The sequence below is a fragment of the Limulus polyphemus genome, unplaced genomic scaffold, assembly GCF_000517525.1.
Source record: "Limulus polyphemus unplaced genomic scaffold, Limulus_polyphemus-2.1.2 Scaffold636, whole genome shotgun sequence".
Lineage (NCBI taxonomy): Eukaryota > Metazoa > Arthropoda > Merostomata > Xiphosura > Limulidae > Limulus > Limulus polyphemus.
This window is the reverse complement of record NW_013666246.1, coordinates 69,297-82,575: the sequence shown is the minus strand read 5'-3', so window position 1 is coordinate 82,575 and position 13,279 is coordinate 69,297. Positions and strand designations below refer to the sequence as shown.

General features: G+C 34.5%; 2 protein-coding genes across 2 annotated transcripts in view; both read right to left on the bottom strand.

The window, feature by feature from the left end:
* The window catches only part of LOC106459612, a 10,266-nt gene extending 7,830 nt beyond the window's left edge, over positions 1 to 2,436 (bottom strand). The window contains exon 1 of the mRNA XM_013919244.2: positions 2,298 to 2,436. Within this exon, the coding sequence (XP_013774698.1) occupies positions 2,298 to 2,352 (55 nt within the window). The 5' untranslated portion in view covers positions 2,353 to 2,436. The remainder of the gene's footprint in view (positions 1 to 2,297) is intronic.
* Positions 2,437 to 5,162: 2,726 nt separating this feature from the next.
* Positions 5,163 to 11,032, bottom strand: LOC106459604. Its single transcript, XM_013919236.2, has 3 exons — positions 10,957 to 11,032; positions 8,495 to 10,232; positions 5,163 to 6,479 (listed from the first exon to the last, which is right to left on the bottom strand). Exons 2-3 carry the CDS (start codon positions 10,148 to 10,150, stop codon positions 5,667 to 5,669), a joined length of 2,469 nt encoding a protein of 822 aa, XP_013774690.1. The 5' UTR covers positions 10,151 to 10,232; positions 10,957 to 11,032; the 3' UTR covers positions 5,163 to 5,666.
* Between the last annotated feature and the right edge of the window lie 2,247 nt (positions 11,033 to 13,279).

Genomic DNA, 13,279 nt, shown 5'->3' with positions numbered 1-13,279 from the left:
GTACATACGTTAGCTGTGGTTTCTATAAGCTAATAGTGGTACATACGTTAGCTGTGGTCTCTATAAGCTAATAGTGGTACATACGTTAGCTGTGGTCTCTATAAGCTAATACTGGTATATACGCTAACTGTTTTGTGATACAAGTCAACCAATGCTAACTACACATTTCTTGTGTCATATAAAGTACTTCACTGATTTAATTGAAACTGATGGTCTTCCTGTGTCTATACACTAGTCGGTTGAAGCAGTTGCGCTTGAAAAGGATGTCACGTGCTTAAGTACAAATAAATATAATGTCACACAAGAAGAATCCTTCGTGTGTGTAACTACTGTACGCTACCACGCAAGGGATTTTATAAAAATTAAAACGAATTTGTTTCCTTAGTTTAACTTTTCTTTTTAGTTAGTCACTCTATTCTTGTACAGGCGTTACAGTAATGTTTTAACAACCACAAAATTCAGACCAATGCTCTAAATTACGGGAACAGACGACCCTAACACTATCGATACAAGATGTATCTATATCTGTGCTTTTACTATTGTATCAAACAGCTCCGAAAGAAGGAGAGAGTGGGTTTTGAAATCTGAATACAAAGACTATCACAATAGTGATATCTATTATATGTAAAGGAATCTATAAAGTCATCATGATAAGATCTACTATATATAAAGGAGTTTAGGAATCTATAAAGTCATCATGATAAGATCTACTATATAGTAAAAAGAATCTATAAAATCATCATGATAAGATCTACTATATATAAAGAAATCTATAAAGTCATCATGATAAAATCTACTATATGTAAAGGAATCTATAAAGTCATCATGATAAGATCTACTATATATAAAGGAGTTTAGGAATCTATAAAGTCATCATGATAAAATCTACTATATATAAAGGAATCTATAAAGTCATCATGATAAGATGTACTATATGTAAAGGAGTTTAGGAATCTATAAACTCATCATGATAAAATCTACTATATATAAAGGAATCTATAAAATCATCATGATAAGATGTACTATATGTTAAGGAATCTATAAAGTCATCATGATAAGATCTATTACTATTCTCCTAAATGAGAACTATTTTTGGTTGAACATAGCAAAGAATATTTAGCTATGAATCACACACCACTACCAAACTTAGCTCTCATATCAATACCAAACTTACATTATACATCTCGTCTGACTGTTCAATTATAGATGTTTCAGTATTTCACAGTCCAGTTCTAGCTGTTTTATAGTTATTTGTTCAGTTCTAGCTGTTTGACAGTTCTTTGTCCAGTTCTAGCTGTTTTACAGTTCTTTGTTCAGTTCTAGCTGTTTTACAGTTCTTTGTTCAGTGCTAGCTGTTTTACAGCTCTTTGTTCAGTTATAGATGTTTCAGTATTTTACTGTCCAGTTCTAGCTGTTTTACAGTTCTAGCTGTTTTACAGTTCTTTGTTCAATTCTAGCTGTTTTACAGTTATTTGTTCAGTTCTAGCTGTTTTACAGCTCTTTGTTCAATTATAGATGTTTCACTATTTCACTGTCCAGTTCTAGCTGTTTTATAGTTTTTTGTTCAATTCTAGCTGTTTTATAGTTATTTGTTCAGTTCTAGCTGTTTTGCAGTTCATTGTCCAGTTCTAGCTGTTTTACAGTTCTTTGTCCAGTTCTAGCTGTTTGACAGTTCTTTGTTCAATTATAGATATTTCAGTATTTCACTGTTCAGTTCTAGCTGTTTTACAGTTCTTTGTTGTTCAGTTCTAGCTGTTTTACAGTTCTTTGTTCAGTTCTAGCTGTTTTACAGTTCTTTGTTCAGTTCTAGCTGTTTGACAGTTCTTTGTTCAATTATAGATGTTTCAGTATTTCACTGTCCAGTTCTAGCTGTTTTACAGTTCTTTGTTCAGTTCTAGCTGTTTTACAGTTCTTTGTTCAGTTCTAGCTGTTTTACAGTTCTTTGTTCAGTTCTAGCTGTTTTGCAGTTCTTTGTTCAGTTCTAGCTATTTCAACGGCTAATTGATCGATTTTAGGTGTTTTAATAGGTTGTTTTTTTACAGTTTTTGATGTTCTAACGCTTAATCTTCAGCTTTAGTTGTCTTAACGACTGATTGTTCAGTGTCGGGTGTTTTAACGACTGACTGTTCGGTTTTAGATATTTTAACGAAGGCATTGTAAATTTTGTCTACAGCTTTGGTAGTTCCAGACTATTTTAGTTAGATGATCTCGGAAACAAATCTCTATTTTGAAACTTGAAATAAAAACATTTCATTCAAACTCGAGAACTAAAAATAACACGAATTAGAATTAATTACCTTTGATAATGAACACCAAACAAACAGGGATCCAGCCTGGTTCCACACGCATCATAGAAACTATAACGGACTATAACAAAACTATCACGATCCCGCCGTATGCTGACTGTGTGCACGTATACGCACAGAGTTAATACTTTCATGGTCAGATGGCGCTTCTTCCATCTCTCCTGTCACCTGACCTCCCACGATTCTTCTCTAATTTGTGATAGGATAATTTACTTGTCGTTCCAGGACAACTGCAGTTATATAACGAACTTTGAAGAGACGGGCGGGCGGGGTAGGCACTGATGGTCAGTTTAATGTTCTTGATATGAAAATAGTGATTCGTTAGCTGACTTGCAAGAAACATTTAGTTGTGCGCATAGGAAATAATTGCAGCCATATATGTATGAAACATGAATTTTGTTTAATGTACCTAGAGGAAAAAATTGTTATTGTTTTTGTTTTACCGCATAAAGAATCGAACAGATTTCTGCCTTTTAGATTTTATTGTAGAAAGTTTTGTGTCACCATCTATCTGTGGAATATTCCATATATATATTACCAGTATGCGTGTCACAACTACCTGTATAATATTTCTTATGGTAAGTTTTGTGTGTCACCACAGATGAGCTGTAACATAAGAACCTTTACTCAAAGAAACACAGTTTCCATAATTATAATCAACACTAAATGCGCCATATGTCGTTGTCCGGGTTTCAAATGTCGAAGGTTTCTATGTGAATGGTAACACAAGTTGTTGTTTTTTAGAGTTTGAATAGAATTCTTTGTTATGTCAACCATAACATAAAATAGAAACATTCAAAATAAATCAAAACAGACCACTAAATGGCAGCGTCAGGTTTTCTTTGCTCGGACCATCAAATCACGAAACTGATATTCTTTTAGTTTAAATAACATTCCTTGTTACGTCAAGTAAAACACGAAATAGAAACTGTCAAAACTAACTCAGAAACAAACTACTAGATGGCAGCACCATACTGTATATGCTAAGTTTATCAGATTACAAAACCATGGGGCCTTTATTCTTCACAAAAATCGGACTTTGTTAGCACTAAATGTTACACATTATATCTTTAAACTTCATTATGACTTTCTTATTAAGACTTTCAAAGCTTCGAAATGTGCACTGGAGAAACTTTGCACAGTTTTGTTTCGATTAATATAATTCTGATGTCAAAATTCTTAGTTAAACATACAATATCATCCTAATTTGACTAGTTTCAGGATTATCTGGTGTTGACATTCTCCGTTAAAATATATTATCATAATGGTTTGACTTGGCACAGATAGCCCATTGTGTAGTTTTGTGCTTAACAACAAACAAAACTTGACTAGGACTTTTTGGTGTCGACTTTCTTATTTAAAACATACCTTGTCATGCCTCTTATTATAATAGTTTAATTTAATTAGTTTTAGGGTTTTTTTTCGGAGTCGACAATCTTAGTTCAAATAGATAATATCAGTGAAATAGTTCAACTTGACTAATTTTAAGATGAACCAAAGCGTATTTCGTGTTAAAAATAGTTACATTTATCACAATATTTCTGATGAATAGATGGTAGAAAAATCTGTTTTAATTACAGCAACTTGATGTATCTACATGTATTATTAAATACTAAAACGTAAGCCTTTTTTGAAGAATTTTTCGGCACAAATTATCATAGAGAATTTTTTAAATATTCGGACTGTAAAATGTGATATTATTAAAATATAAATATGTATAAAGATAAACCCTTCACACGATGAAGATCAGAAAACATTACGTTTGTTGTAGTTTCTAGGGGTTTTATTTAGTAATCATTACACAAACCTCTTTTTCTCTTAACTTGAAATAGCCTGTGATAGCAACACAAGAGCAGTAAAACATTCGAATAATTAGCGTCACTACACAAAGAAAACAAATCTAAGAAAAAAAGAGCTCGCTATCCGAGTAGCATTTTATTTCGTTTCGTTAAATGACAGATTTGAAGTTGTAAAAAATTGTTGCCTATGTGGGCTTATGTGTCAGTTTTTTTTATGTTTTTAATAAGATAAAACCTACTAGTCTATAATGTTGTTATTTCTTTCGTCTATTAGAGAAATACGCACCCCAGCGTCACGTGTGACTCTAGAAAAAACGACAATTCATCACCCCCACCCTCTTGTCCACGTCGCTTAAAGCAGACGTCTCTCGTAAAATCTTTAACTGAGAAAAAAACAAAGAAACTACTGAGTAAACAAAAACACGAGCGTGCTAAGCTTTTTCACCCGGTTTCAACTTCTTCCTGGTTTCGTCTGAAATTTCATAAAATTCTAAAACTGTTTTCTTCTCTTCATCTGCTAAAGTCATAGGAAGTAATTAACAGCGAGACTGATTATTTATTTATTTTTCTTCCTCGCGGTTCGATCATTCATGTGACTCGAATCATATTCCATATGACCTTGACCTTTCGAAAAGTAATTAATCTTTTCCTGATATGCTGAAGTAAAAACGTTTATAATGTCCAGTACAAAGGAAAACGAAATCCTCTACATTAGTAGATTATATTTGTTTTGTTAGTTTTTTTTTCTGTAAATTTAAAGAAATAAGTAAAATAATATTGTAATAAAAAAACGTTTTGAAACGCTTTGAAAAGAACGTGACTCACTAACGTTTATATCGTAAATTCGAATTCGAACTCGAATGAAATTTTATTTTTATTTAAATAAAAGCAAATATCAATAAACTGAAACCAGATTTCACAATTTTTAATAAAAATGATTTAAGTTGTTCATTGCACGTGCACATTAGAGTTGAAGTTGTCATGACATCGTGTAACTGATTGCTTATTATCTAGATTTGAACCCATGGTGACAAACGTGCATAAGTCGACATTTGAGGTTGTCATGACAACGTGTAATTGTTTTTTTTTTCCTTATCTAAATTTGAATCCATGGTGACAAACGTGCATAAGTCGACATTTGAGGTTGTCATGACAACGTGTAATTGGTTTTTCCTTATCTAAATTTGAATCCATGGTGACAAACGTATATCACTCGACATATTAAATTGTCATGGCAACGTTATATGGAATTATTTGATTTAATACACTTTAATTATAAAGTCCTCATACCAACGTTAGAATTATTGTAAACAAAACATATAAAATGTGTTTCATCATTTTACTTCTAATTATTCAAACATAAGACTCATGTTATCATCATCATAGATTATAAATATCACCCTGGCGGTTATTTTATTGTTATTATTTGATATTTACAGTTAGATAGAACTGTTATTTACGTATGATTTTTATATCAGTTATGAAGAACAAATCTAAATTAGCTACTTAGGTGTTTGTCGTTTATCAACAGCAAAGCAGTATAAATACACGAATAATGAATTCACTCTGATCCATCTGTTTTGTCGTTCTTCGACTTCTCAGAAACAGGAGTTCCTGAGGATGAACGACGCCGTTTCTTGTACAATAGCACAGCTATAGTCATGAGAAAAACCAATAAGACCACTACGCTTGTTGCCACGATAATAATCAACATAAGGGGTTTCTCGGTGAGGGTTGTGTTTTCTTCATTACGGCTGTTGCCTTCAACAGTGTCCTTTGTGGCAAGGGAACCGTTGTCTTCCTTTGAATCGTTTTTATCTGACGCGTACGAGTCGGCTTGGAAGTCCAGATGAGTCTCATTTTTGTTATGTGAAGCGTACGAATCTACTGGGAGACCGAGGTTTATCTTAGTTGTCTTATCTGATGTGTACGAGTCCATTTGGGGATCTAGCTCTGTCTCCTTCTTTTTATCTGACGCATACGAGTCCACTTGGGGGTTTAGATGCGTCTGTTTCTTTTTCTCTGACGCATACGAGTCCACTTGGGGATTAAGATCTGTCTCCTTTTTATCTGACGCATACGAGTCCACTTGGGGGTTTAGATGCGTCTCCTTCTTTTTATCTGACGCATTCGAGTCCAGTTGGGGATCTAGATCTATCTCCTTTTTATCTGACGCATTCGAGTCCAGTTGGGGATCTAGATCTATCTCCTTTTTATCTGACGCATGCGAGTCCACTTGGGGGTTTAGATCTGTCTTCTTTTTATCTGACGCATATGAGTCCATTTGGGGGTCTAGATATGGCTGCAAGTTACTTGGAGTAGATAGTTGTGTTGGCTGGAATGAAATTGTTTGATCTGGATGAAGAAAACCCACCTGTGGAAAAAAAGGCATTAAAAATACAGAAATGTAAAACATTTTGCTTGAAATCTTTACTCGTTTTCTAACCTTTTTACAGCAAAAACATATGCAACGAATCATGTTCCTGTTTGCTTTCAATCGCAAAGCTCGTCAAACATTTTGTAAAAACAAAAAAACAATAACAATTTTAAAATCTCTACATAATTTGTTGCCTTTTGGCTCTTTAATTGAAGGTTCAGATTTCTTCAATTCCCAACTACAGTCACTTATTCATCCTAAGATTTTAATATGATAATGTACGAGTTAATGCTGGATTCCTAATCAAAAGTTGTCTTTATTGATCTATAGGGGGCGCTAACTATATGTTATCCAAACATCGTTATCTGTTTAAAGTAACTCGGGGTGTGTTTTTTGTTTTCATATATATATGACACTCTATAAACCAAGAACTGCTGTTTTCTTTTTGTTTTTATACATCTACTTCCGGTGTAATAAACTGTTGCTTGTATAACTAACGTGAAATGTATTTATAATAAATATTTTCCAAATAATTATTACACGCGTGTTTTTCACTTCGTTCACATATAGTGTACCAAAGATCCAGACACTGGCCACTCACGTGAAAATAGACAATGATTTGTTAATTTTACGAAGCTGGTTTGTCAAAAAACTTTATGGAGGGTGGAGTACACCCCTCGCTTTTCCTCCAATCCGCCCCCATACAGAGAATTCTCAAGTTCATATTTCTGGCCACTTATCATCAGTTAGTGCTAGTGGAGACAGTTATGCACAACAAATTGCTTCAACACTACAACAAGCTCGGGTTTCTAACTCCCCCTCCCCTTTTACACCACAATACGCTCTTGTTTACTGCCAGTGTCTATCTGCTAAATTCGACAACTACACCCCCACTTTTTTCCCCTTTGAACTAAAGACTCAAAGCTCTCATATGCGAACTGTCACAGCTCAGATCTTGATTGGTTTTTACGGTTAGCGACCTTTTCCCATGTTGGACCACCCATTCATAGTAAGGATACTTCTTTATCTTAAGAGCAGCTATCAAGAAACGACTTGGTTGTACATAGACATTAACTAGATTGTCAGAAGAAAGTCTGCAAGCAACACGATCGAAACACTATGTTTACTTACATTGAATGTTAAGCCTAGAACTGTCCATTAACAGCGATTCATGAGTCACAAAACCTAGCGGGATGTCAATCACTGCAAGTTTTTAAAGTTGTAAGACACGTATAACGTCCCAGTTTTAATAATACAACAATAATTAAACTATTTTACAATTCCGTTACCAGTCTAGGAACAATAAATACTCTTTTTCTTCTAAGTTTGTCTTCACTGTAGTTCTAATTACAGATATTAAACTACAAGTTTACTAGTACGTTACACATGTACTACTGCGTTACAAGACCACATCAACTTAAGTTACAGTTATATTGTTAAGTTACACAGGTACTACTTCGTTACAGGATCACATCAATTTAAGTTACAGTTATATTGTTGAGATACACATATACTACTACGTTACAAGACCACATCAATTTAAGTTACAGTTATATTGTTAAGTTACACAGGTACTACTACGTTACAAGACCACATCAACTTAAGTTACAGTTATCTTGTTAAGTTACACATATACTACTACGTTACAAGACCACATCAATTTAAGTTACAGTTATATTGTTAAGATACACATATACTACTACGTTACAAGACCACATCAAACTTAAGTTACAGTTATATTGTTGAGATACACATATACTACGTTACAAGACCACATCAACTTAAGTTACAGTTATATTGTTGAGATACACATATACTACTACGTTACAAGACCACATCAACTTAAGTTACAGTTATATTGTTAAGTTACACATATACTACTACGTTACAAGACCACATCAACTTAAGTTACAGTTATATTGTTGAGATACACATATACTACTACGTTACAAATAAAAAATATTCATATCATTTGTACTTCCAAACCAAAACCTAAACAATAATTTTCTTACCTCTAGAATTGACGTAGTTGTTTGTTCTGAAAGTCTATGTCTTGACGGTCTATATTTCTGTTCTTTTACTACGGTTCTAGGTCGTGTATTTTGGTTTGATGTCCTATTGTGTTGAACAGGATATAAACCTGAGATGTTCTTGAGGATTTTATGTGAATATGATCGAGAAGAATTCTTATTTTCTTGGTCAATGTTAAAATTTCCCTGAACGTCATGAAACTGATTTTTACTATCTTCTGTTGAGGTAGGAGATAATGGGTGCGACAAACTGTTAAAATTTGTCGTTTCAACCGTTTTACTCTGAGAATTTCTTGAAAAAGATGTAAAAGTAGGAGTTACAGAAAATACAAAATCTTTTTCATCCTCACTGCTAGAGGGCAGGGTTGTATTGGACATATCAGATGAGCTCTGTGGAGATCCAACTGGCGCTTGCGAAGGTCTTGAATTCACTAAAAACTCGAATAAACCAAATGTTTCATATGAAGATAAAGTTAGATTCAAAAAATGGCATCTTGGTTTGGATACATTCCATCTACCACCAGGAAGACAAATTGCAGATTGTGGCCCAATAAGATGAAAGTTTGGATGACAGAGGAACCTAATATTAGAGCCTATTGTGAAATTCTGGCTAATGATTTCACCGTTTTCTATTTGTCCTGGATGGAAACAAAACCCCGAAATGTTCCAGTATTCAATAAAAAAACCTTGCAACTCACTGGAGTTTGGAACATCCCCTGTTGTGAAGAAAATAATAAGTTTATTTGTGCTTGTAACAAGTTCTGGTTTCTTCTTGTTAGTCAGAAGAGTTAGGTTGGTTAAAGGCCTAAAAAGATCGCCGTCGTAAATCTTTAATTCCGTAGATTCTTCTTGTTTCAATTGGATATAAGTAAAAACCATCTTTATTCTTTCTCCTCTCCCAGCCATTATTTCCCATCGACATTGTCTTTGTGGTAACAACCGTTTTGACTGATAACCTGGGTTTGAGATTGCACCTCTTCCCGCAACTTTGTGAATAACCCCACCAGTGCAGTCTGGAATTATACATTCTGGAGCGGGCTCAGACCACTCCGGAATTGGGCTTGATTTTGGGATTCTACATCGGGAATCAGGATTCCCTACTAGTTCAAACGGAGGATTGCACCTGTACTCAATAGTGTTGCCGACTCTTCTTTGTTCTGTAATAATGTATCCGTTTTTTGGAGGCACCGGGCGATCGCACAGAAATGGGTCAAAAGCTTTAAATCGGATCTGAAACGAACCAATAGGCTCAGAACCAGTGCCACGCTTAGAAGATCTGGTTGTATAGGTAAAAACCACTCTTAGTTCCTGTCCAGCTACAATCTCTGACAAACAACGTACACATTTACTTGGAAGCTCAAAAGTCTGGTCATCTACGTCCAGCTTCAAAGAGGCCCACCAACGACGTGGAGGATCCAAATGGACATGGTCGACCTTCACGAGAAGCTCCCTTCCGGGAGGCGCGGTGTAGAACCAGAGACAGTTCAACTCTTTTATGACGTCATAGTGGATGTCTGGTAAACGTACAATCCCGCTGGTTACATTAAAGCTGACTTCTCCACAAGACTCGGAGCGAGATGGAATAAAAACAAAACACCAGAACAAAAAGGAAATGGAAAACATCTTGAAGAGATTCATTTTGTTCCCTGGAAACAACCATGTATCCACTGCTGTTTTCTATCTTCTGGGATGATCGGCCGGCCTTGAAAGCAACACGATGCTGTAATTGATAGGAAACCTTTACGGTCTGCATTAAAACACGTGTTGATTCAAGTAACGCCTAAATAAACAATTAAGTTACTGTGAAGAAATAATAGATGAAGAAAAACTGGGTCATTAGTGAGAACTTCAGGGTCAAAAGAACCACAAAACTAGAAGTACGATGTTCCAAATGAACCTAGACATTGTTATCTTTATAATTTGGATACATGGTTTGAAACTTAAGAAAATCAACCATCGTATTTAAATATATATAAAGGATTTACTAGTTAAAGTTGAAAACTGTGAGCTAATACTTTACAAAAATCGAACCAGTACTAAAACAAACAATATAATGCTGTAACATTCAAATATTCTAGTAATAGACAAATAAACGTTTGAAAAATCCAGCGACAAGAAAAATATTAATTTGGACCAATTTAGTTATTTCTCTATAAGAAGATCCTTTACATGTAAAACAATGTGGTAATTAGCAAATATGATTCTTTAAGGATTAATTTTGACTTAGCTTTATCCTTTGTCTATAAAAATATCCTTCACAAATAAAATAGATTGGTTATTAGCAAGCAGAATACATTGAAATGATGAAGTGGGAACTACCAGGAAGATCGCGTTAGTAATCTCTGAACTTTTCTAAAAGGTTATGTTTTGAATTCTTAAGTTGAAAAGAAATGATGATTTTATAAAGTTTGAAATGCAGCTGAAATATCTATAGTAACACCTACCTTTCCTCAGTAAAACCACAGAGTCAGTAAACTTCAAATGAAAGCACGTGCTCCACGAACACCAGCTCTTTACAAATGAACAACTTTTAGTAAATACACATAATCTTATCCAAAACTTACCGCGCCATCTTGTGGCCATATGCTCAACTACTTTCTAACGGTGCAAGTTTCATTTCCGCATCACACCAAAGGGTGAGATTCAATACAAACTAACTTTTAGAGATGTTGATCAATGGCAGGATGTAAAAAAATAGACTTCAGTCTCGAGTTACGTTTCATGTCGGCTTGCTCATTAAGAAACAAGGGCTAGTTAATAAACTAACACAAAACTTTACTTCCTACAGCGGTATGTCTGCGGACTTACAACGCTAGAAACCGGGTTTCGATACCCGTGGTGGGCAGAGCACAGATAGCCCTTGTTTAACTTTGTGCATAATTAAAAACAAACAATCCTACAGAAACGCAAAATGATTTTGAACAGAGCATAAATGAGAACAAATGCTCCACAAGAGCTTGTTTGTTTGAAATTAAGCACAAAGCTACACATTGGGCTATCTGTGCCCTGCCCACCACGGGTATCGAAACCCGGATTCTAGTGTTGTAAGTCTGCAGACATACCACTGTGCCACTGGGGGGCCCACAAGAGCTAATTATTACGTTTGTTCTTTTTTTATTGTTGCTGTATTTTCTTTTTTTCAATAATTTCAAATAAGTAATAACTGTGGTTTTAATACCTGTCTTAAGACGTAATAATTACAGTTTTATGGTTTAAAAGATATATATATAATTTCGTTGATTTTGGGATAACCTAAAACTAGTTTTTTGTTGGTTTTTTTCAGTCCGGAGCTTAAGAAAGGCATGATTTTTGTTATTCCAGTGGTTCAGAGCTTGATGGCTTTTACAATCAAAATCGGGTTTCGATACCTGGTGAGCACAGCGTACATAGCCCGTTGTGTACTTTTGTTCTTAAACACAAACAAACCGTTGAAAGACATTCTTGTATAATATTTGGAATATATAGTTGGACGCAAGGGGGCGATTGAGTATATACCACTGATCTTACAAGAAGTCTTTCTGTGGTGTTTGTGGGCTTAAAATGCTTGAATTTGGAGTTCGATGCATACAGCGGACACCAGATTGGTAGCCCACTTTACAACTTTGCGGGAATACAAAGAAAACGTATATCATTGATTGTAATAAAACATTCTGGATCATATTCTGTACAAGAATATCCTACGCCATTTTCCAGATAATATTTTCTTAAGTTTAGTATATTTAAAAAATAATTGTAGAATTTCAAAGAATCTTTACGATTTATGGTATGCTATTCTATATTTATCACTTTTCGTCTTATTGGTATAATTAAACAATTTCTAGTTACCTGATGTTTCTCCTTTATGGAAAGTATGAACCTGTTTTTTGAGTATCGATTACACTCAGTACAAGAGTTATAACGGTTTTAAAACGTACTCTTACTTAGACCGTCTCGCCTTCAATCCAGAGTAATTAGCTTCAGTACTTGACCTAAAAACGACCAGTGGTAATGGGAGAACGGAGAAGTGTTTCGTGCCCTTGAGGTTTCAACTGAAAAACATAACAACATTTTTATTATAGGACTATGAATTTTTATATCATCTCATACATGTAACTCATATCGTTAGCTTGTAAAGTGGATTTCGTTTCGTTGTACCGCCAGATAAACAGTATAAGTTACGTCAGTACTTATTTATTGTAATCCAACAAAACACTATACATCTTGAATCTCATTGATTCATTAATGTTCTGGATGGTCCACTCTCGTCACAACTTTACTAATTATCATTATGTAAGACCACTTGTTAAGGACAGAAGTCTGAAAACGTCTTTACATCTTCATCAGCACTACTTCATAAAGGGAGAATTCTGATAACAACTTTACACCTTCAGTAACGCCAGTTATTAAAGGGAGAATTCTGATAACAACTTTACACCTTCAGTAACGCCAGTTGTTAAAGGGAGAATTCTGATAACAACTTTACACCTTCATCAGCACTACTTCATAAAGGGAGAATTATGATAACAACTTTACACCTTCATCAGCACTACTTCATTAAAGGGAGAATTATGATAACAACTTTACACCTTCAGTAACGCCAGTTATTAAAGGGAGAATTATGATAACAACTTTACACCTTCAGTAACGCCAGTTGTTAAAGGGAGAATTCTGATAACAACTTTACACCTTCATCAGCACTACTTCATAAAGGGAGAATTATGATAACAACTTTACACCTTCATCAGCACTACTTCATAAAGGGAGAATTCTGATAACCACTTTACACCT

Coding starts and splice junctions, on each gene's coding strand:
- LOC106459604 (XM_013919236.2), bottom strand. CDS start 10,150: ATGAATCTCTTCAAGATGTTTTCCATTTCCTTTTTGTTCTGGTGTTTT. Junction 6,480..8,494: donor CAACTACGTCAATTCTAGAG/GTAAGAAAATTA, acceptor TTTTTTCCACAG/GTGGGTTTTCTTCATCCAGA.